The sequence below is a fragment of the Geotrypetes seraphini genome, chromosome 4 (genome assembly GCF_902459505.1).
Source record: "Geotrypetes seraphini chromosome 4, aGeoSer1.1, whole genome shotgun sequence".
Taxonomy (NCBI): Eukaryota; Metazoa; Chordata; class Amphibia; order Gymnophiona; family Dermophiidae; genus Geotrypetes; species Geotrypetes seraphini.
In genome coordinates this window covers 196,752,664-196,778,352 of record NC_047087.1, presented here as the reverse complement: position 1 = coordinate 196,778,352, position 25,689 = coordinate 196,752,664, and the positions used below count along the sequence as shown (strand labels likewise).

The window sequence follows — 25,689 nt, the reverse complement described above, 5'->3', positions numbered from 1 at the left end:
CTTTAAGAACATAAGAACTCCCATATTGGGATAGACCGAAGGTACATCAGGCCCAGCACCCTGTTTCCAACAGTGGCCAACCCAGGTCCCAAATACCTAGCTAGATTCCAAGTAGTAAAACAATCATGATCAAGATAGTTTAAAACATTATTAGAATTCAGGTATATATTACATTAGTATTCTTTGCCAATATTCCACCAACCAGTGGCTACAACAGCAGCAACCACTCTACTTCCCACAAACTATCTTCCAGTCTTAGAGCTCTTCTTTTTCATGCAACAGGAGGTAGTTCTAGAACTGACTCTTGTGACACTAACAAGTTAATCCAAAGGCACAAATACTAGGGACTGAATCAGAGGGCACTGTGCTGGTTCATAGACAACGGCGCGAAAGACAAAGGCGCGCGCCGACAACTGAGCGCAAGATGGAGGCGCGCGCCAAAGAAAATTACAGTTTTTAGGGGCTCCGACGGGGGGGTTTTGTTGGGGAACCCCCCCACTTTACTTAATAGACATCGCACCGGCGTTATGGGGGGTTTGGGGGGTTGTAACCCTCCACATTTTACTGTAAACTTAACTTTTTCCCTAAAAACAGGGAAAAAGTGAAGTTTTCAGTAAAATGTGGGGGGTTACAACCCCCCACAACGCGGTGCGATGTCTATTCAGTAAAGTGGAGGGGGTTCTCCCCCGTCAGAGCCCTAAAAACAGTAATTTTGAGTGGTGCGTGCCTCCGCGCTGCGCTCAATTGTCTGGGCGCGCCTTTGTCCCGGCGCACTTTTGACCTGACACCCACTGTGCTTCCAGGCCACACTTCTCATCTTCAATTGAAGGGGATTATATAATCTGGTTATTGAGTGTATGCGTACTCAATCATCTAGCCGTGCTCTTTTATCTGACGAGTACAGTCGTGGATAAAGAACTGCACACGAGGAATGGTTATCCACAAATGAACTATACATTTTCTGATCAAAGATACAGTCTGAGGGCTCATGGAACGCTACTACCAGAGAGTGGAAGAAATCTGGAACGCTCTTCCAGAGGATGTTATAGGGAAAAACACCCTCCAGGGATTCAAGAAAAGGTTAGATAAGTTTCTGCTGAACCAAAACGTACGCAGGTAAGGCTAGACTCAAATAGGGCACTGGTGTTTGACCTAAGGGCCATCCCGTGAGCAGAGTGCTGGGCACGAAGGACCACTGGTATGACCCAGCAGCGGCAATTCTTATGTTCTTATTTCTACAGCTCCACCAGATGCGTGTTACGCTGTGCACAGATATGTAAGACAGCCCCCGCTTGACACAGTTTACAGTCTATTCAAGACAGGCAAACAGGACAAATAAGGAATTAGGGGGTTTCATAAACTGTGGGAATCAGTAAAACAATTTCGGTATTGAAAGGTGTTTAAAGAGTTAACAGCTGCTTCAAAAAGGTGGGCTTCCTAAAATGATCCCAAAGGTGGTGGCAGCACTATTTATACTGTAGCAATCTTGATTCTGGCTAAAGTGGGAACAAATGGAGCAGAATATTTGTTATGAATGAACTATGTTACCTCAGTTGTTTAGGGATTCAATTTTAACTTGTGGGACTGCGGCCAGAAAGCCAATGTTTTGAGGCACTGGTTGGCTATTTTGTGATTAAAACAACCAGTTGTACTTACATCTGGTCTGAATTTTTTTTTTTTTTTTTTTAATCACTTATGCAATGAGAGTCACCACCAAATTGCATAAGTGCTTTTCAATATTAATCAACTTTAGTACAGTAACATTTTATTTAAACTCAGGAATTTTTTTATTTTTTTTGCTGGTTTCCACGTGTATATATTATATAGTGAGAATTAACTTGCCCTATATATGCAGAGTCATAGAGCACTTCCTGCTATTCTCTTAGCTCCTTTTTGCACAAGATTGGTATAGCTCCCTCTCTAAGGCAGCATTTTATGTGACATATGAACCTAATATTGGGGAGGCTTATTTTTAATATATGATAGATAACTCTGTTTTTGCACACCCTTGTTTTTTTTTTTCTCTAAGTCTGTGATGTAGGGCAGGATTAAGGCATAGGAAAACTAGGCATGGGGAGAGAAATCAAAATGGCGTCGGGAATGGACGTCTGAGAGGGAGGCTCCGTTTCTCCGACTTTGTTAACATTGGTTAACAACCTGCTCCATACACAAGTATGGGGAAAAGAAAGGGAGCCCGCCGCCCTAACCCTCCAGCGATGGTGAAGGCACCGCAACGTCTAACTCAGACAACCATAACAGCTGCTTTTGCACCCTCGGGCGAATTCACACTTCCTACCTTGAGGGAGAGCTCGATTTCATCGGGTGAACATTGCTTGCAGTGTGACCGGGCGTCCCTGAGCCCGGAGCAACAGCTGGTCCCACCTCAACCCGGAGGCATATTGGTGGCAGGAGGAACTGAAAGACCAATGCCCCATGGGGAAATTTCAGACCTCAGTACAGGAGGGATCTCCACTGCAGCTTCGATGGGAGAAGGAGTGGATGAAAATTTATAGCAGTAACACCATTAAGTTTGGGGTGTTGGAGAAACCAGCGAAAATTGATATCGAAGCTTTATGGCAAGCCATATCAGTTGTCTTTTTCAACATTAAATACTGATTATGGGACTATTTTTTCCAAAGTGGAGCAACAGGGTTTAGCACTTACTGAAGTAAAGGAAAAGTTGGAGAAGCAGGAAGAAAAACATGGTGAAATGAAAGTCCTAGAATCTGAACTGGTGAAAGAGAGAATTTTTTTTCCAGGAAAATGGAGAGTTTTGAGAGTCTACATAGGAAAAATAACCTGAGACTTTTGAATTTTCCTAAATGTTCGTTGATTTCACTTGTTGAGATGGCTAGGAAATATTTCTGGGAAATTCTAGCTATTCCAGTGGAGAATTTACTTCCTATTGTAAGAGTAAATTACCTTCAAATTAAGAAACTATTAAGGGTTTCTAAAAGTTGTGGATATATTTCTATCAACTTTTCTGGAGAATTCATTGGAAATTATAACTGATAGAATAACCTTGATGAAAACTCTTGCTTTGGAAAGGGATAGGGAATATATACTCTGTCTATATTTTCGTCATATAAATGATCAATTTTTGGGCTTGAATGTATACATTTTTCCTGACTTGTCTCAGAAATTCCAGAGGTGGAGAAAGGAGTTCTTGGCATTAAGACCAAGAATCCTAGCCTTGGGAAGGTTATTTTTGTTAAAGTTTCCCGTAAAATGTTTTATTACATACCAGAATAAGAATTTCCTATTTTTGAGCTTAAATTCTGGACTAAAATAGACGCAACACTCCAAGAATGCAACCCCAAAGACTTCATCTCACAATGGTGCAGGCTAAGTGCAGCTACCATAGACGAGCTAGCCCCAATACAAACAAAAAACAGAATTAGCAGACGTTCAGACAAATGGTTCGATAACGAACTACTCCTACTCAAAAGACAATGCAGACGACTAGAAAGAAAATGGAGAAAGAATAACCAAGAAACCACGAAAACAGCATGGAGAAAACTAAACCAACAATACAAACTAAAACTAAAAGAAAAAAGGAAGACACACTACACCAACCTAATAGGCAAAGAAACCCAAGACACAAAAAAACTATTCCAAATACTAAAAGAACTCACAGACACCAAACCCTATCTGGCCAATAATGACACCCCTCCCCCCTCAGCCACTCTTTTAGCTGAATACTTTTAAAAACAAAATCACATCTGCCAGGACTACCCTCACCGGAACCCCAACCCACCTAGAAGAGATCACAATGCCCCCCACAGAAAAAGAATCAGCTGCGGCAGACAGAACTTGGTCCCATTTCTCCACTATACAATGGTCCAACCTTAAACTCTACAAAAAATACAGCCATGCAGCCTGCGACCTCAACCACTGTCCTCCATACCTATTAAAATCCTCCAGTACCAAATTCTGCGCTCTCCTCTTACAATAGACACAAACCATGCTCGCAGATGGCCCTTTCCCACAAAATCATCGTCACCCCAATCCTAAAAGACCCTAAAGGTGCAACGGATCAACCATCCAACTACAGACCCATAGCCTCAATATCACTCTGTGTCAAACTAATGGAAGGCCTAGTAGCCAAATTCCTCACCAACTACCTAGAAGACCACAACATACTCCACCCTACACAATCTGGTTTCAGAACCAACTACAGCACAGAGACACTACTGGGTTCTCTCATAGACACAGCTAGACAACACCTCAGCACAGGTAGAAAAATGCTGATTATACAACTGGATCACACTGCAGCATTTGACCTGGTGGACCACAACATCCTACTACAAATACTAGAAACAATAGGAATCACAGACAAGGTACACACATGGTTTCAAGGATTCCTACAATCCAGAACTTACAGAGTAATGTTGAACAAAGAAAATTCAGAACCATGGTCCAACCCCTGCGGCGTACCCCAAGGATCTCCACTATCCCCAACTCTCTTCAATCTCTACATGGCATCCCTCAGCACCTGCCTTTTGACCAACCAACGTCCTCCATGACAGACACACTACACAGGACATTTGAAGCAATAGCAACATGGATGAAAAATCACAAACTGAAACTGAACCCAGACAAGACAAAATTCATTCTCCTCAAAAATAATAAAACCCCAACCATACCAAATCTAGTAATAAACTCAACCACATACCCCATACAACCCACTCTAAAACTTCTAGGAATGACCGATAGACAGATGCTGTACTATGCAACCACAAATCAATAAAACAATACAAAAATCATTCGTGGTCATAAGAAACTTGAGGCAAGTTCGAAAATTCTTCGACCGGACATAATTCCAGCTCTTGGTCATGTCCCTAGTCCTAGATCTTCTAGACTGCTGCAACATACTCTTATCTCCCCTGCCCTGCAACCATGTTAAAACAACTATACTAAGACTTATCTATTCACTGAGGAAACACGACCACATCACAGCAGCATACCTCGACTCATACTGGCTTCCAATACAAGCAAGAGTACAATTCAAATTCTACTGCCTACTATTTAAAAACATAAATGGAGATAGCCCAGCCTACCTAAACAACTGCCTAATCCAAACTACCTCAGCCAGATATAAGAGAACCCACAAACCGTTCACACATCCCCCAATCAGAGATGTCAAATGAAAAAAACTGTATGATGGCCTTCTAGCCACACAAACAGCAAAACTGGATTACCAACTCTCCAATTTACTGATAACGACCCCCGACTACAAATCGTTCAGAAAAGAAATAAAAAACCATGCTATTCAAGAAATCTTTGGAGACAAACTAACACCGCAAGACTCATCCCAATTCTCTAAAGCAACCCGCTCTTCTCTTCAATTCCTCTGGAAATGGCCAGATAACTTCTTTTGTAATCCGCCTTGAACTGCAATCACTAATGTAATGTAAACAGCTGTTAGAATTTATAGAATCAAGAGAAGTTGTAGTAGCCGTAACAAATGATGTGTAAACTTGCCATAAACCGGCTGTAGGAAATGTGGAATTCTGCTGTTTTTCATTTAGTATTCATGTGTTGTAGGATTTTAATTTCCTGTTGATTTCTCTAATATTATGGACTAAATAATTGAGAAATTATTTATTTATTTCCTTTATATTTGTAATTGGAGGAATTATCGGATTCAAGTTGTATCATTATGCTTGATTGTAATAGAAATAAGCTATAAATAAAGAATTTTTAAAAAAGGAAAACTAGGCATATGTCTAGGGCAGGGATAAGCAACTCTGGTCCTCGAGGGCCGGAATCCAGTTGGGTTTTCAGGATTTCCTCAATGAATATTCATTGAAAGCAGTGCATGCATATAGATCTCATGCATATTCATTGGGGAAATCCTGAAAACCCAACTGGATTCCAGCCCTCGAGGATCGGAGTTGCCTACCCCTGGTTTAGGGCCTAAATATTTAGGAGGCACCATCTCAGAAGTGCTAATGTAATGGCTCCAAAATGCAGATTTTTACCCTGGTAAATGAATTGCTGGTAAAAGAGTAGGAGACAAGAGCCAGTGCTGCCTACAGAGGTATTTCTGTTCTTTCCACTCCCTGTGCACTGTCTTCTAGTTCAGTGGTTCCCAACCCTGTCCTGGAGGAACACCAGGCCAATCGGGTTTTCAGGCTAGCCCTAATGAATATGCATGAAGCAAATTTGCATGCCTATCACTTCAATCCTATGCAAATCTCTCTCATGCATATTCATTAGGGCTAGCCTGAAAACCCGATTGGCCTGGTGTTCCTCCAGGACAGGGTTGGGAACCACTGTTCTAGTTGGACAGATAAGCTGGTGAGAAGTACTTTCTACTTGCTGCTTCCTCCTCAGAAGTTACAACCCCAAGGGCCCAAGGGTCTGTGAGATTCCCCCCCCCCCAATATTCTTTACTGACAACAAAATATAATTAAACATATATTACCAAGAATCATACAATCCTGAACTATAAACTATGCATTGTCAACCAGAAACCTTATATGGTATTTTTATTATTTTAAGAAACCAATATATCCCATCTATACCCCCCTCCTACTCACACACTTATTATGAAATAATTCCTGAGATCACCAGTGTGATTCCTTCACAGTGATCCAACTGTCAAATGAAATGAAACCCCTACCTAACCTTTCCAGATTTCCTACTCACCCTCTTTCCCATACCTGCATAGTAAGGTCACAAATTAAGTAAATAACTATGAGCTCTAGGAGAAAGCCTTTCCCACACCAGAGATCATCCTCCATGCTCTTGGAGAGCCTTTCTTAGCATTCAACCTTTCCAGTTTCAGTAGCTGATATCGTTCATTTCTTCATGCTGTCACAGACGGGTCAACAGATTGTCTCCAGCAAATCAAGATACACTTCTGAGCCAGCAAAAAAGCCTTTTGTAATAAGGATAGTATTCCCTTTCTCAATCTTAAGGGAACAAAGCTAGAAAACAATTGAAATGTCTGCCTTCAGGAGCAGTCTATCCAGCACAGATTGCATATCAGACCTTTTGGAAGAAAATAATGGCTTTTAACACATGTCCAAAATGGGTATTAGGGGAGCTGGTGACATATTACATTTGAGGCATTCTCAGGCTAAAAAAAACTTGGGGCTCCTTTTACTAAGCTGCGCTAGCGGTTTTAGCACGCACTTAGCGTGTGCTACAATGCCTTGCACGCTAGACGCTAACGCATCCATTGAGCTGGCGTTAGTTTTTCTTTAATAATCTTTATTCATTTTTAACACTTTCAATAAGTGAAAACAGAATAAATAAATATTTTACACTTTAGACATCACTTAAAATTTTTACAAGTTTCAAACAGATCAATACCCCTCCCCCCCACCCTACCTAGTCATTACCATTAAAGTATCTATAAAATTTTTTCTCCCCTAGTTTTAGAAATACACTATACATGTTTCAACCATAAATTAGCAATTTTCTGGGATACAATCGTAATAGTCAATATATGTGGATTCTGTACGTATTGTTGAATATAGTTATTAGCAGGGACTCATTCAAGCTGCATCCAACAAAAGCATTAACGTCACATAGAACATATAGAAAATCAAAACAATAATAATAACAATAACACGGAGAAAAATAAACCTCAATTGTGAGAGGTTGGGACTACACAAGTACCCAGCCCTCAACACATCATCACGGGTTTATAAAAAAACTCCGTATACAATTATATAACTAGGATTTTCATTCATTCATAGTCACTTTTTTTCAAACACTTTTTTTATATATATATAGCAACTGTGACATACTCACAGTTGCTATATATATAGATGTTGGCATTGTCATCTTGAAGCAGGGACTTTAGCTCATTTATTGTTCTATTGTCCATTTATTATGGCTTTCGGGAAATCCATTTGGGGCCAAATTAATAGTTTGTTAAAAAATTATGTAGCATTATCGTATGATACAGTATTATTTGGCATGTCTATGAGGGCTAAGAGCCAAATATCTTCCAAAAATAATAAACTCTTACTTATTTTAACAGGAGTCGCCATACAACAAATAACATGCAATTGGAAAAATTGGAGTAGATTAAACTATAGTTTTTGGTGGAATTCAGTGTGTCATATTTATAAAATGGAAAGAACATTAGCTATTCAGAAAGAAAATTTTAATAAATTTCAAGATGTGTGGGGGCCATTAACAAATTATTACAATGAATAAATATCATTTCCCTAGTTAGTACAAATGAAATAATGGGGAGGGGGTAAGTTTTTGAATTTTCACTAGGTGCTTTGAATGAAAGGAAAGTCTTTATTATATGATATATGTGTTATAATATATTGAAGAGTTGGGAGGGAATGGGATAAAATATATTGAGTATGACTAATTATAGAATTTCAAGTGATATATTTAAATTAAAATGATGTTACTTTTTGTTACACTTGATGTAAGTTATAAAAATGAATAAATAATGAAAAGAAAAAAGAAAGTCACAAGATATTTTGGCTTTATTGATATGGACCAAGCTACTGTTATCTTTCTGAGGCCGAATAGCCTTGTTTAAAATGATACCATTTCCAAAATGGTTTGTATGTGATGCAAACCTTTCCAATGTACTGTATATGACCATCAAAGATTTGTCTGCTTTATATATAATATTGAGAAGATTTTTGTAGAATAATAAAAAAGCACAACTAACGTTAAAACAACTGCTTTTGCCTGTGGGGTAAGGTGGCCTTATTTGGCCTGCTATGTGTAGATACAATGTCACGTGCTTAATGAGACATTTAGTGGACTGGATAAAGGAAACTCAGTTTTATACTCCGCTTCAACTTGAGCAACAACCAATGCAACCAACTCATTTGCTGTTTTATTTACATGCTCAGAAACCTCATGAGATATTTTTCACCAGAACACACCCCTTATTAAAATCAATGAGACAATGGGCTCCTTTTACAAAGCCGCGCTAGCGGGGTTAACGCGCGTGACTTTTCATCACGCGCTAACCCCCGCACTGGCCGAAAAACTACCGCTTGCTCAAGAGGAGGCGGTAGCGGCTAGCGCGGCCGGCGGTTTAGCGTGCGCTATTACACGCGTTAAACTGCTAGCGCGGCTTTGCGAAAGGAGCCCAATGTGTTTAAGCAAAGGAAGACGTTACTTTGTTTGACTGTTTTGCTCCTTTTGTGGGGCAATAAACATCTTGACCTTGATATTTCTAACTTTACTGAGGTGGTGGCGTACACAAGGATTGTGTTATGTGAAAGATTTGAATACAGTTCGACTTATAGAATTCTTTATGGACTTGCTGGCAGAAAGGAATATGCAATCAAATGAGATTGTAAGCTCTTTCAAGCAGGGACTGCTTTCTTATTCTTTGTGACTCTGTGCAGCGCTGCGTGCATCTGGTAGCACTATAGAAATAATTAATAGTAGTAGTAGTAGTAGTAATAAATGGGATTATGATGCACTGGCTGTTCTATGAAAGAGAACTTGCATCCACAAAACAGATTACAGGAGATGGATTGCTTCTTTTGATGAAAAATAAGAAGAAATTGGCATACTCTGTCTCCTTTCAGGAGCAACAACATAGATTGTATATTACTTAGATTGTATATTTCTCGAGCTCTTGTTTCTCATATGACTCAACATGCTGAATGCCCTAGATGTCAACATTCCCCTGCAGCCTTGGTTCATATATTCTGGACCTATATTGCAAAATATTTTCAGGACAAATTGCAAAAAAAGAAATCCATTGCGGGCGGACATAAGGCCTTTTTGCTGGCCAGAAAATGTTAACTTTTGGGATGGAGGCAGTCAGAGGCTCCTACTTTTGCCCTATTGAAAATGGAATATCTAGACCCTGAGAGGATCATCTAAGAAGTAGAGAATGTTTCAAGAAACTTATAGTATGGGAAGGAATGTCACATCAGGCTAGTGGTATAATATTGAACATATGATAATGGAATTCTCTGAGAAATGGGTGAAAAGGGGTTGGGGAGGGGGACTGTGGGGTTTATAATGTTTTGCATAATTAGACCACTGTGAAGGAACAACATCGATCTATTGTTTTGTCAGTTTGACTTATTAGGATTATACTGTGGAAATTTGTAATGGTTTATAATGCTGTTGAAAAAATATATATTTTTCATCAAAAGACGTAATCCATCCCCTGTCACTTGCTCATGCTGTGTAAGTTCCCTGTTGTGTTGCCACTTGATCATGGTCCTCACTAATGCTGCCCGGTTCAGGAAAAAAAATTCAAATCGATTCAGCCTACTGAATCGATTTTTCGATTCGATCACCCCCTTTGCCTTCTCCTAACCATACTGGTGCTTAGGTGTAAACAAACAAAAAAGACTTTTCCTCTCTCTCTTAAATCCTAGCTCACATTTGTGGTCTAACAAATGCTCTGGCAGGACACACGTTTCAAATCTGACATATTGTAATCACAAAACAGATAATAAAATTATTTTTTCTACCTTTTGTTGTCTGGTCATTGTTCAAATCTTGTTGGTCCCAGGCTCTGGTTGTCTTCTGATAGCTTGCTTGCCAGGGTCTCCTTCTTTCTTCATGCTAACCATCCATCTGCCATCCCTGTCCTCCCCTTCCGTTTCCCTTCCCTCCCCTGGAGGTCTGGCATCTTTCCTTTTTTTCATCTCCATCTACAGATCCACCTTTTCTCAACTACCCTTTCATCCAGCATCTGTAACTTTCTGTAACTTTCTGTAACTGATGTCAGAGAAGGGGCGGGACCGCGGCAGAGAGAAGACAACTCGGATGATGTATGGCCGCTTGCAAAGATCGCTAGAGCCAGCAATCTTCTGCAGGGCAGGCTGGTGAAGTTAGATAAATTGATGCAGGGAAGTCGGACACCAGCGGTGAAGCTACTTCCCGACTGACCCTACGCACTCACCCTCTAAAGCAGGAGCGGCAGGCCAGCAAGATACAGCGCTGCCGCTCCTGCTTTAGGGGCGAGGGGGGAGGGTCAGTCAACGAATTGGGAGGCCGATTTTTTTGTTGTGGTAAATCGATTTGAGTCGTGAATTGGGCAGCCCGATTCTCAGCTTCCACAGCCCGATTCTCAGCTTCCCCAGCCTCCCTACCCGATTCTTAGCTTCCCCAGCCCGATTCTCAGCTTCCCCAGCCCCCCTGCTCATTTCTTAGCTTCACACCAGGTTGATATTAATAAACTTAAAGCCTAAATTGAGGAAAAGATCTCAGATTATACCACTTAGGGAACATGTAAGTATTCTCATCGGGAGTTGCCTTAACCAAGACTAAGCATCCCGCGGCAGGGGAGAGAAACCGGGTCAACGTTGAAAACCAACTCCGCCTCTCGACTCCCCCCCCCCACAATCTTTGTGCAAACGTATTATTGGTAATGACGGGAAACCAACATAACAATTAACACAGGAAGGAATTACAACAACCAGCAAACATGAAGCTCTTATTGATCCTATTGATCTATTTATTAAGCAATAACGTTAGGGACGTTATCTCACTCTATCCAAAACTTCACTCCGTTCATTACCCTGACACACCCATTAGGCTTCTAACTAACCAACAGGAAGAAAGAGTAAATCATATTAAAGTAATCATAAGCAACGGTAGACCACACCGTACCCTCAAAAAAAGGACAAGGGAAATAAAACCCATCAAAATCACCACACTCACCATACCCATCACAACAACCTCTGTTCCCTGTGCTTACCTCAACACTAGATCAGTAAGGAACAAAGCTTTCTTAATCAAAGATTGGATCATCAACAAGCAGTTAGCCTGCCTCTTTCTAACGGAAACATGGCTACTGTCTGAAGAGGATCCAATACTAAACGACCTTATACCAGATAACTATAAAATTCACATGTTAAACCGCGAAGACAGAAGAGGGGGAGGACTGGCAGTCATCCTTAAGGAAGAACTCGAACTTGACTTAGTAGATTCCAAGATAACCAACCAATTAGAAATACTAGCTGGATCCAAGATGGCTGCCGCTATCTGTTGCTGACAAGACGCTAGAGAGTGTCTTTCCTAACTTACCGAAAAATGCCGAAGAGAAGAGGCCGGAGCGTTGGTGGAGCCTCCCAGCGCTCGAGCCCTGCAGTTCTTACAGTCGACGACATTTTCCGGCGTCTCCAAAGTGAGTCGAGCCGTCTGGGGAATCGCCCGTTGGGAGCGCCGGCTGATAGGAGTGTCTCGGCGGATACCCCTGGGCTGGACGTCACGCTGAGCCCCGACGTCAGGACGCCTCCCTTACAGCCACTGCCGCTGGGAGCCAGCTCTCCAAGGGATGAGAGCTTGTCCGAAGAGGCAGAGTTTTCATCTCGAGAGGCCAGTGAAGTGGAGGGCTCGCTGCAGGGAACAGCACAAGGGGAACTTCTCCTTGTAAAAGAACCAGCGACTGGGATAACTGTGCTTAAGGGTCTACAAGGCACAGGGGAGGTAAAACAATCAGATGAAATAACTAACAGTGCACAAATATTTTCCTTTGCCCCTATCCGACCTCCAGAGGTTACACTGGAATCTTTATGGGACTTGGTTTCTAGTCTGGGTAATTCCCTCAATCCTCAGATAAAGAATTTGGAAAAAGAATTAGAATTTCAGAAGGAAGAAATTAAAAATGTGAAACAGGACATTGTAGTTATAAAAACTGAGATACAAGAAGAAAAGAAGGACTTAAAAATGTTTAAGAGCAACCAAGACTTGATTGTGAAAGATAATCTTAATTTGAGAAGAAAATTAGAAGCACTTGAAAACAATAGTCGGTTTAACAATTTACGTTTGATTAATTTTCCAAAGGTTGCCTCAATTCCTCCAGGAGAAATGATAAAACGCTACTTTCTGGAAAATTTAAAAATTCCTGAAGGTTCATTGCCACCATTGTTAAGAGTGTACTATTTGCCTATTAAAAAAAATCAGGAATCTCAAAAAAAAGATGAGGATGGTAGTCCACAGGAAAATCCTTTGGATGTTACTGCTTTATTGGAACAATCTGATAGAGAGGTGGCTAGTCCAGCCACTCTCTTACTGACTGTAGCTTTGGCTCCAGACAGAGATTGGATTCTTAAACTTTTTTTTAAAAATAGATCCAAAGATTTCCTTGGCTTCCATATTCAAGTTTTTCCTGATGTTTCAAGAGAAACTCAGAAAAGAAGGAGGGAATTTTTATTGTTAAAACCAGGTGTGACTCAGATGGGGGGATTATTTTTTCTTAGATACCCTTGTAAGTGTGTAATAAGGTATAATTCCCTCAAATATATTTTCTTTGAACCGTCTCATTTGACTGCTTTCCTCTCCATGAAGCGCCTTGAAAAAGAGTAACATCGGTGTCTTAATTATTAAGCTCTCTTTCAGCACAGATGACGTGTTTTGGTTAATTTTGTTATTGTACTAAACTCACTCCTAATTCCTGAATCTTGGATCCATTATTGAGGACTAGTGTACGATTAAGTTGGAATTACTACCTTTTATGTAATTTTGGTTTATTTTCATTTTGAGAATAATCAAAGATATGTTTTCTTGATTGCACTTTTCTGTACAAGATGGTATGCTTGTTAAAATGTTAAAACTTTATAAATAAATAATAAAAAAAAAAAAAAGAAATACTAGCATGCAAAATTAGTAACAAGGATCTAGAAGAGTACCTCTCCTGCATCCTATTTTATGTCCCGCCAAAAAGCTGGTCAAAGGCCAGAGAGGACTTCTACGAATTCATTCTACAAAATTCAATCAGGAGACGTAAACCTACATTTAGAGAATGAGGACAATCCTGACATGAAAGATTTTTAAAACTTCCTATCCTCACTCAACTACAATCTCCCTTCATCCACACAAACTCATGAAAAAGGCCATCAGTTAGATTTGGTAGCTATGTCCACAAAGGAGATCCCAAATCCTTCTATTTCTTTATCCGACGGTATCTGGTGCCACGACATCTGGTCCGATCATTTCACCTACTACTTTAACTTAATCTGGAATCAACCAAAAGAAAAAACTCACCCAAAGATAAAAAAGAACATCTCACAAGGGGCCACATCAACCTAGAGGAATACTGGGCACATTACGAATCACGTGAGGAAATAAATGAAGAGGATGATTTCTGGGAACAGTGGATGAAAACAAGCACATCCATCTTAGATAAAATTGCCCCTAAACGAAACAGAACAAACCACTCAAATAAATATAATAAATGGTTTGACTCTGAACTATTAAAAATGAAAAAATCAGTAAGACAACTAGAAAGGATCTGGAATAAAACAGGAGAAATATCAGACCGGAACAATTGGAGATCCAACATAAAGGATTACAAACAATTGATAAAAGAAAACCAAAAAGCATTCTACTCATCCAAAATTCATACATCCAATATGAGTTCAAAAGGAGTCAACACTAAAGAACTGTTCAACTTGGTTACAAATTTATTTGATACCATACGTCACAATCAATCCATGCACGACACAAAACTCCCATCAGCAGATGATCTAGCACAACACTTTGACTCAAAAATTATGAACCTAAGGAACAATTGTCCAACAAACAACATACATGCACATCAAATAGCCAACATACATGAAAATGAAATACCAGTGGATATGTTTTGGAACTCCTTTCAGGATCTAGAATGGAATAACTTCATAAAACTCTATAACAAATATACTAAATCACACTGCATTCTAGATTCCCTGTCCCCCTAACATCATGAAAGCAGCCCCATTAGACTTTAAACTAACACTGTGGAGTTATCTGACCAATAAGTTAAAAAATGGAAAATTCCTAACGAACAACGGTCACATTATAATCACCCCAATTCCCAAAAATCGTAAACAATCCCTAACATCAGTAACCAACTATAGACCGGTAGCAACCATTCCATTCTTCGTAAAAATAATGGAAGGTTTAGTACATACCCAATTGATGGACTATCTTGATCAGTTCTCTCAACTACATGAAACCCAGTCTGGCTTCAGACCTCTGTTTAGCACTGAGACGGTGATTGCAGCAACCCTAGAATACTTACGCAACTTATTCAGCAAGGGCATAATGCCTTAATCATGCAATTTGACATGAGTTCGGCTTTCGATTTGGTGGATCATGAGAAATTGTTACAATGTTTAGACGCAATCGGCATCAGAGGTGAGGTATTTGACTGGTTCCGAGGATTCCTTACGACCCGCACCTATCAAGTACATTTCAACTGCAACCTCTCTAAAATATGGAGAAACCCATCAGGCGTTCCACAGGGGTCTCCATTATCCCCACTACTCTTCAACGTCTATATATCATCACTAGGCTTGCAGCTGGCCCAGCGGGGTATAAAAGTATTCAGTTATGCGGATGACTTTACAATCATTATCCCGTTCAATACTTCTCCCTCCGAAATCACCCCCACGGCAACAGAAGCACTAAACCTGATGGAACAATGGACCACAGAATTCAGACTGAAGCTTAATTCAGATAAAACTAAATTCTTTATAGCCTCGCCACACCCACCTGTCACCACAACACCACTACGCATTAACAATCTCAACTACCCTATTCAACCTACAATGAAAGTTCTGGGGGTAATACTGGACCAAGGTCTAACCATGAAAGACAATGTGGACTCCCTAGTCAGAAAGGGGTTTTTTACTCTCTGGAAACTTAGGTCCATTAGAGCAAACTTCGACGCTTCAGCATTCAGAATTCTGGTACAATCCCTAATACTAAGCCACCTTGATTATTGTAACATTGCCCATCTGGCAATCTCCCGGAAGCAAATGCAGAGACTACAACTGATACAAAATGCAGCAGTCAGGTTGATCTTCGGGTTGAAGAAGTCCGATCACATAACCCCTTCCTACTGACTCCTGCACTGGCTGCCAATGAAGGCACGTGCGAAGTTCAAGCTGGGATGTCTCTACTTCAAGGTACTATCTGGTCTAGCCCCTAAATATATAACTGACCTCGTCTCCTTCTCAACCAATAGACATAAGAGAAGAACACACCTGAAGTTTGTTTCCCCACCGGCTAGAGGATGCAAATTTAAGAGACACCATCAACAACTTCTATCGTATCAAGCAGCCTTATGGGGCAAAGACCTGGAAAAACTAATTACACACACAAACAACTATGGTGAATTTAGGAAACACCTAAAAACATACCTGTTCTCGAAATACCTAGGTAACGAATCTGGACAATAGACCCCATCACAATCCCACCCCCAAATCTGATCTTGTAAACTGTTAACCACCAATCTCTAACTATGAATGTTCCATTCAATTTGTAGAATCTTTCTAATTCATTGTAAACCGCATAGAACTTCACGGTCCTGCGGTATATAAACTGTTGTTATTATTATTATTCTCCCTACATTTTTTGTGGTGTTGGGTTTCTTTTATTGATCAAAAACCTCCATCCTATCCTAATAGCTATTCATTAATAGTCCATTTTTTTTAAATAAAAAAATTTTAAAAAATTATTTTAAATTAATAATAGCATCATAGTACTGTTTGAATGAATCTAATATATATAGCCACTGATTATTAAGTGGCTTCATATCTAACAAAATGCAGAAAAGGCAAATAACTTATCTGCGATTGATGAGTGCCAAATCTTCATTCAGAGATAAAGTGCTAAATGTTATATTGCACAATGTTGTTCTCATATAGAGATAAAGTGCTGTGTATTTATATTGCACACTGCTCTATTGCACACTGCTCAACGGGTCCCGTTTTGCCCTTAAATCGGGCTTCATCAGGAAATGAGCTAAACAAAATATAAGGATACAGTATATTATAAATTCATTCAAAATAACTGCCCAATGTTTATAATATCACAAAAAATATCACCAAAAGCAACATATAAGATGACTTACTACTAATGTGGGCTCGCTAATCTCTCTCCACCTCAGAATGCGTTCAAAATGGTGCTAAATCGTCAAAGAAAGCCAGCGCATGTGCATTAGATTTACAGGTTTGAAGCATTTTGATTCGTATTGAGCCCATGTGGATACATACTGTTCAATTCACATGGGCTCAATACTAAGCTAGAGTGGTCGGCGTTTATTTAAAACCAAAATTTAAATTCAAAATTTTATTCAATCTTTACTTTAATGAGCCTTTCAGTAATTCACTAATGGGTCCCCTTCGCGAGTTGGATGTCATCTTACAATTTATTTGAATACTACCCAAGATTCCTTGAATCACATTCAATGTATTGTTATTTAAATTTGACTTGAATATGCATGTTGAACGTCATCGCGTTTTCTTTAATGCAACGAATCAAAATGCTTCAAACCTGTATATCTAATGCGCATGCACTGGTGTTCTTTGACGATTTAGCACCATTTTGAACGCTTTCTGAGATGGAAAGAGATTAGCGATCCCACATTAGTAGTAAGTCATTTTATATGTTGCTTTTGGTGATATTTTTTGTGATATTATAAACATTGGGCAGTTATTTTGAATGAATTTATAATATACTGTATCCTTATATTTTGTTTAGCTCGTTTCCTGATGAAGCCCGATTTAAGGGCGAAATGGGACCCATTGAGCAGTGTGCAATAAAAATACACAGCACTTTATCTCTATATGAGAACAACATTGTGCAATATAACATCTAGCACTTTATCTCCAAATGAAGATTTGGCACTCATAGTAACATAGTAGATGATGGCAGATAAAGACCCGAATGGTCCATCCAGTCTGCCCAACCTGATTCAATTTAAATTTTTTTTTTTATTTTTTTTCTTCTTAGCTTTACTTTGGAGCACTGAAGCACTTTAATTCTTTGGGGTGTTTCATCAACCGCAGAGAAGTTATTTGTCTTTTCTGCATTTTGTGAGATATGAAGCCACTTAATAAATCAGTGGCTATATATATTAGATTCATTCAAACAGTATTATGATGCTATTATTAATTTAAAATAATTAAAAAAACATTTTTTATTTAAAAAAAAATGGACTACTAATGAATAGCTATTAGGATAGGATGGAGGTTTTTTGATCGATGAAAGAAATCCAACACCACAAAAAATATAGGGAGAATACTTATATGTTCCCTAAGTTGTATAATCTGAGATCTTTTCCTCGATTTAGGCTTTAAGTTTATTAATATCAACCTGGTGTGGTACTTGTTATGTTGCTCTACATCTTAAGTTCCATTCTTAGCTTCCCCAGCCTGATTCTCAGCTTCCCCAGCCCGATTCTAATTTTCCCCAGCCCCCCTGCTCAATTCTCAGCTTCCCAAGCCCTCCTTTCCGATTCTCAGCTTCCCCAGGCCCCCTACCCAATTCTTAGTTTCCTCAGCCTGATTCTCAGCTTCTCCAGCCTGATTCTAATTTTCCCAGCCCCCCTGCCCGATTCTCAGCTTCCCCAGCCTCCCTACCCGATTCTAGTTTTCCCCAGCCTCCCTGCTCGATTCTCAGCTTCCTCAGCCCCCCTGTCCGATTCTTAGCTTCCCCAGCCCGCTTTTAATTTTCCCCAGCCCCCTGCCCGATTCTCAACTTCCCCAGCCCCCCTGCCTGATTCTCAAACTTATACTGGGAATCTCGTGGAGGAGAGGAGAAATGTTTTCACAGCGCGAAGGAGAGAGCCAGCACGACATCCGCTCGGCACTCCCAAGTCCTTCTGATGTAACTTCTGGTTTCACAAAACCGGAAGTTACTTTAGATGGGGACAACTCCGGCGGGTGACAGCGGCAGAGGGAAAGCATAAACGCTGTGAATGGTTCTTGAATCGGTGCGTTCAATTTTTTGCCAAACCAAATCAATTCAAATCGATTCACCTGAAGTGAATTGGTGAATCGATTCGAATCGTGAATCGGGCAGCACTAGTCCTCACTTTGGGGCCAAGCTGCTTAAACTATTTTGCTAGAAAGATAAACTGGCTTTGGTCTGATGTGCCATTGTAAAGTTTTCTGAGACCAAGTCAGCTGAGTACTCATTCAGAATAGGAGCTTTCCAGTAGAGAATGACAAGGGGATAAATTTGTACTGTCGGAACTCAATTTTCCCGCCCCATCCCCGTGAGTTTTGTCACTTTTCCGTCCCATTCCTGTAAGCTCTGCCTTAACCACACAAGCCTCAAACACTTATGATTTTAAAGTGTTGTGCAGGTGAGGACAGATATTGCAGGAATGGGGCAGGGACAGGCAAATAAATTGCTAAGATGGGAAAATGAGTTCCCACAGGATCGTGGAAAAATTTGTCCCTGTGTCATTCTCTACTTTCCAGTTTACTTATACAATGGCTGACCTACAAATCCTTAGAACAAAGGGTTTTTGTTGCAATATCTCAAAAGATTTCATCTTTCCTTCTTCATCGAGATCTTTAACATAGCAAAGACCAGCCTGGGACCATCATTTCAAATATAATTTACTAGCATCTGAGGTTAGATTTCTATAACCCCTGAGAGGAAGCAATACCATAGATCATGAAGAGATTTTCATCCATCAATATAGCTAATTCCGGCTCTGCCTCATTAATTTTAATATTGGATGTCCCATATGAGGTAACATTGTTAAGTGTTTATGAAAACGTAGGTAAGACATCAGGTGTATTGGTGCTATGAACTGCTATTCAAGAACCATGGGGGTATTGTGTTTCCTTTGTCTGGGGGATTTTTGAAAATGTATTTATAGTAGAATGACACAGGGATACATTTTTCCCTGTCGCCGAGGGTACTCATTTTCCCATCCAAGGGAGTTCTTTTCCTGTCCCTGCCCCATGCCTGCAAACTCTGTCCTCATCTGCACAAGCCTCAAACACTTTAAAATCATAAGTGCTCAAGGATTGTGCAGTTAAGGCAGAGCTTACAAGAATGGGACAACAAAAAAACTCCAGGGAAGGGGACAAAATTGTCCCAGTGTCATTCTCTAATTTATAGTATGATGGGGGCCCAATGACTTTATGCCTAAGGCCCTCCAAGGATTAAGCCTGCCCTAATGTGATCTCAGGGTCCAGGGGAGAGCATTATTCTTTGTGAAGTGCAAGAGATCACCATTCTCTAAATTTCTTGTTACTTTTCAAACCTAGGAGATTCTCTGCACTTACCCCATCCTCACTTCAAATTCCACTACTGGTTTGTTTTGTTAAAAGTCATAGTCCGATGTTGACCCTGATCCCTTTGGGAATCTCATATCTTCATAGCCCGCACCTAGAAGCATACCTCAACCACTCAGTATGCAATAGATTTGTATACATTAGACACCCCCACCCACAAATCTCTTATGCAGATTCATTGTTGTAATCTTGATCAGCTAACTAGGTAGGTGTGCTCCTAGGACAGATTTGGAAATCATCATTCTAGTTTTTCTTTTGGGAAAAAGGTTTCTTTGTTCATTTTTTTAAACAGTGTTTAAGTTTATCCATATTATTTCTCATCTCTCACCACCTTTAGGCTCCTTACATCTCTTCTCAGAGTTTTGGTGCAGATTGGGAAAAACACTATTACAATGGCACAACCAACCTCAACTTCTTTTTTAAGTTCCAAAAAAGGTTTTTATTACGGTTTTTAATTAACAATACACCATATGCAACAAAGAAATATCTCATCCAACCCACCCAAATCTTCTCTCCAACCTCATCTTTTTTTTAGAATTTTGAAGTACATCAACCAGTATTAATATCCAGACAGCAGAAGAAAAAGGCAAAGAAAATCAAAGGAAAACAGCTGCTTTTGGGCAAGAACTCACTCCTTTTCTCAGACTTCTTCTCTTTTTGCAGGGTACTTTTGGGCGAGAACCTACTGCTTCCAAACCAGAAGATGACAGATACTTGCGAGCAGCCATCCAGGAGTATGACAGTATTGCCAAACTGGGCCAGATCATGCGTGAAGGACCCATCAAGGTGAGCAAGATCCACATTTCCTTGACAGCCCTGAACCAGTGCATAGCAGACTTTCTCCTCATCCCCAGTATCACCAAAAAAACATTGTTGCCTATCCCTCGCTCATTGGCAATCTACTTAACTAGCATTAAATAAGAAAGAATGACACAGGGACAAATTTGTCCCATCCCTGCAGGAACTCAATTTCCCCGCCCCCCACATGTTTTGTTGTTGTTACTGTCCCATTCCTATAAGCTCTGCCTTAATCGCTCAATCCTCGAACGCTTATGATTTTAAAGTGTTTGAGGCTTGTGCAGTTGAGGACAGAGCTTTCAGGAATGGGGCAGAAAAAGAATTTGCAGGGACAAATGGGAAAATGAGTTCCCATGTCATTCTCTAATAGGAAACAGTGCTACCAGCCATAATTCAAGTATTATTATTAAATAAAGTACCATTGGAACTTGTGAAGACGCTGGAAAAGACTAGAACCTTCACAGCAACTAGTGCCCAATATTGATTACATCTCTGACTAAATTACTGGGGATCGAATCTAGTATAAATATTAACCAGGAGACTGTAAGGGTCAAAGGGAAAGGCAGCCCATATCCATGTCTCTCTAGTAGCAGCAGTTTTTGTCTTGAATCTATCTACTGAAAGCTCAGGGTCCTGATGGTGCAATAGGAACTTTGCATATACGATTATCTCCTGTTGACCCCGCCCTTCCTCCACCCCCACCAGGGTTCCATACTTAAGGTAGTACTGGATGATTATATGCGACTGAAAAAACTATTTGCACAGCGGATGGTGACCAAAGCTACTACCAGTACTGGAGATCAGTCCTCAGTCACAGAGGTAGAATACATAGTTTGCAGTGCTGAAAATAAAACTACATGAATGGTGTGGCTCAGGGATTGCGTGAGCAGCTATTGACTGGCAGGCAAAAGTGTATATTTAGTGCGTGTGCATGGTGTGATGGGCTGATATAGCATGGAGTGTGTGGGGTTATTCTTACTCTCCCTTTACATTAACCTGCGACATTCATTTATTCATAAAACCACACCTGCTACATTGGAACCATCCTACACTCATGAAAAGTTTCTTTCTTGAACTTGCAGGTGAGGGTAAGATTTTTATTTTCTGCAGCTTTTTGCAAGATGTATCCAGTCTTATGCCATGAAAGTTGTGCTGTGGATTAAAGCTTTTCTGGCAATTTTTGAACAGTTTACTGGCAGAATAATACTAGAATTAAAATGTAAAGCTTTGAGAAAAAAAATGAATAAAGTTTGCTTTGTGCAGCTGTTTTTAAAGGAAAGGGGAATTTGGTCTTGAAGCAGAGGAATTTCTACACTTTCTAATTTACCCTTTAAATATCGTGTAACCGGCACATTCTTTTAAAGGCTTCTATATGGCATAAACTGTTGGGATTTGCACAAGTTGGTGAAAATCTTTCCAGAAAATTCAGCCTGCAGTTGACTTTTCACAATAAAAATTCCAACACATATCTTAAGAATAACTTTCACTTCAATTGATGCCTTTTCAGTGAAAAGTCAATCCACTACTTGGTCCATTTTTTTTCTATCTTTAATTAAAATTCTGGTGTGTTACACTAATTTCATAAAGTGATGCAATTGCCATGCATGCCTTCTTTTACAGTGCTTTTTACTTGTTTATTATACATCTCGCTTCATTTTATAGAACCATAATAGTTTTGTGTAGGTTTTTTTTGTTTTTTTTAATCCACTAAGATCACACCACACTAAAGGGTGAAGTGTCTCCTCAGCACATTCCCAGAAGTCAGCAAAACAGCCATCTAACACTATTGTGGGGGCTAAATTTTCCTGTCTTAATTGTTGGTCAAATGATACCAAGTTCAGGATTTTACACAATGTTTCTATTTACTGCCGATTATGGTGGGACTGTGTGCACAATTGAAGTATAGCTTCCTTCAGTATAAACTTAAGTATTATCCTGGACAGGTTGCCACTTGGCAAGAGATGAAAGGCAAAACAAGTACGTTACTCCACACACCAGATAGCATCCCTAGGAGAGCTATCACCTATAACAGGGATGGGCAAATTTATTTTGGGGAAACTATGATAGGGCTGGGGGGCTGGTGTGCGCTGTAGTTGAAGAGTGGGGGTATGAATGTAAAAGGGGAATAAGTTTAAAAATCAAGATATCTTACTAATGCTGTCCTAAAGATAAGGTGCAGATTGACAAGATTTTTATTCTCACATTCCTATGAAGTAAGCTCTAGCCAGGCTTTTTCAGCAAAAACAAACCACCCTTACCACCAGCCAGTAGTCCAGTGTCCCAAACCTCTGTCCCTAAGGATCTGCTAACTGGCATGCGTTTGGTTCCATTTTAAATTTTTAGCAGTTTTAGCATACCAAAAATTAGACTTGCCCTAGGCTACCACCATAAGGAAAATTTCTGCCAGTCACTTGGTGAATGAATATCATCTGTATGTTGTTAAAGATGGACATTCATGCTCTTGGCAATGAGACAGCCAAGGCCCATTGTTAAAGAGGCAGTGCACAGCAGATTAAAACTAACGGCAAAAGGCTGTTTGGGCTTAGGGATTTGTTTGCCCAGCTCCCCCCAATTTTTTTTTTTTGTGGTACTCTGTAGGAAGCAAAAATCCTGCCTCTATTGGCCTGAACAGCTCTTACTGGGAAAGAGTGGTCCACTGAAGGAATGAGGCCAAATTACAGTTCTGCTGAGTAGCAACAGAAGCCCAAATAATGATGACTTGTTTTCTTATTAACAAGGGAACATTGCTTACAAACATTTCTTGACCTTTACAGTTGATACAGAATGATTTGGATGAAGAAGAACGAACCTCCAGCCCAGGCACCCTTCGTTTTCGACACAAGCAGCCTTTTGAGCTGAAAGGACCAGATGGTATTCACATAGTTCATGGTAGCACAGGTACCCTCTTGACCTCAGACATTAACAGCCTACCAGAGGACGATCAGAAAGGTCTAGGCCGGTCCCTGGAAACCCTCAATGCAGACAGCGGATCCTCTACTGACAGAAATGCTCGTACAGAATCGGCTAAGTCTACACCTATGCACAAAATGAGGGAGATCATTATGGAAAGCCCATTGGAGATCACAGAATTATGACTAGAAGTGGCCTCACTCGTCTAGCAGTTGAGCAAACTGGTCTAAGTCAAGACGAGATGATACTTGAGAAAGGAAGAACAGAGTGAGGCAGATAAAGAACTTCACCTTCCTCCCATGCTCCAATAAATTTACATTCTAAGCTAGACAAGTTCCTCCTGCAGATACTGTATCAGGGCTATCCACTTTCTACTGGCTCAAAATTGTTTACATTTCTTCTTTGACTCATTACATTCATGATTGTTAAAGCTATTTTAAAAAGTGTTAAAAGAAAGGAGCTGGAGGGGTAGGATGAAAACCACAAAAAGTCATTAAGTCGGGGACTTTAGGCAACATTAATATTCAAGTGTTGCAGCTTTAGTGTACCGATTGCTGGCCAGCGTGGACATATGTGCCTCAGATAAGGGAGCGGAATCAGGCTAAATGCATAACATGGTACCCAGGTCCTGCCTTCTATACTGGCAATGGAAGGGCATCTCTGGAACCAAATAGTTTAATATAGAGACCACCACCATCTGCAAGGTCACCTTACGGGGGGAAAAAAAAAAAAGAGTCTTCATCTTGGGAAAGAACATTTCTGTTCTGCTCTGCTGGTTTACCAAAATTCAAACAAGCCTATTTTAGGAGAGGCAAAACTGAAAATACACTGGATTTCTGGATGTATGGAGTGTTTAAGTGTGTAAGATTTTTTTTTTCCTTAGTGAGAGTTTATGGAATGGTCTGTTAAAGGAAATGGTAAATGTTATATATACTGTATATTACTGGTTAAATTTATTGTATGTGTGTTTTTCTCCCCTTTCCCCTTCATCCTTCTGAAATTCCCAGCTCTACTCACATATCCTTGGAATGATAGATATGTAATGAGAACAAAGATAAATATGATAAGTGCAACTCTAGAAGAACATTTGTACATTATAAGGGGTTGCACTATTAAAGGCTACTGGCATTTCCTTGTCATGGTTATGCTAGTCCTAAAGCAGGACTAGCATAACCATGAAGCAAACCAGACAGCTGCCTAGGGCAACAAAGAGCAGCTTCAGTCAAAGCAGACGCCCAAAATCAGAATAGCAGTGTGTACTTTTACACATTTTTACAGCACAGTTTTAAGAACAGTAGTACTGAGGTAGTTAAAACTGTAGTGTATAATTATTGACATCTCAGGTGGGGAGTAGGCTACATTGATGGGGTGCAAAGACTGGAGCCTCACCTAGGGCAGTCAGATTTACAGGATATCCACAATGAATATGCATAAGAGATTTGTATATAATGGAGGCAGAGCATGCATATCTATGAATATGCATAACACTGTAGATATCCTGAAAACCTGACTGGCAAGGGGATACTCCAGACCCAATTTGGGAAACACTGACCTACGGCACCTAATATGCTTGCACCAGCCTTGACAGTTGGAGTATCACCAAAGTATTTGGGGAATGTTTTCTTTTTATCAGTAAAGGGTCACGCCAATTCTTACTCATATTTAGCTAGTACTACATGGTAAAAAGCAGTACCTTATTTATTTATTATTTAAAAGTGTCTTATATACCACAAATCTAAGCGGTTTACAACATACATAGAATAGATAACATTAAAGCATACTATTCAAGGCAAACAATATTCAAAACCTGAACAATGTCTACAATTTCTGCCTTAATTCATAAAAATGCCTGAGAAAAGATATGCTTTTAAAGGTTTTCTAAATGAACTCAAGGATTCCTTTTGTAAGGGAGTTCCATAATCGAGGTCCCATAACCATAAAGATTGAGTCCCTATACATCTCCAATGTAATTTGCTTAAAATCTGCA

The 25,689-nt window shown here is 40.0% G+C and overlaps 1 protein-coding gene across 1 annotated transcript in view; it reads left to right on the top strand.

The window, feature by feature from the left end:
* Positions 1–24,640, top strand: part of CDH23 (cadherin related 23) — a 1,673,137-nt gene extending 1,648,497 nt beyond the window's left edge. The window contains exons 67-68 of the mRNA XM_033942780.1: positions 20,658–20,780; positions 23,567–24,640. Coding sequence (XP_033798671.1) covers positions 20,658–20,780; positions 23,567–23,887 — 444 coding nt within the window. The 3' untranslated portion in view covers positions 23,888–24,640. The remainder of the gene's footprint in view (positions 1–20,657; positions 20,781–23,566) is intronic.
* The last annotated feature ends 1,049 nt before the right edge of the window (positions 24,641–25,689 follow it).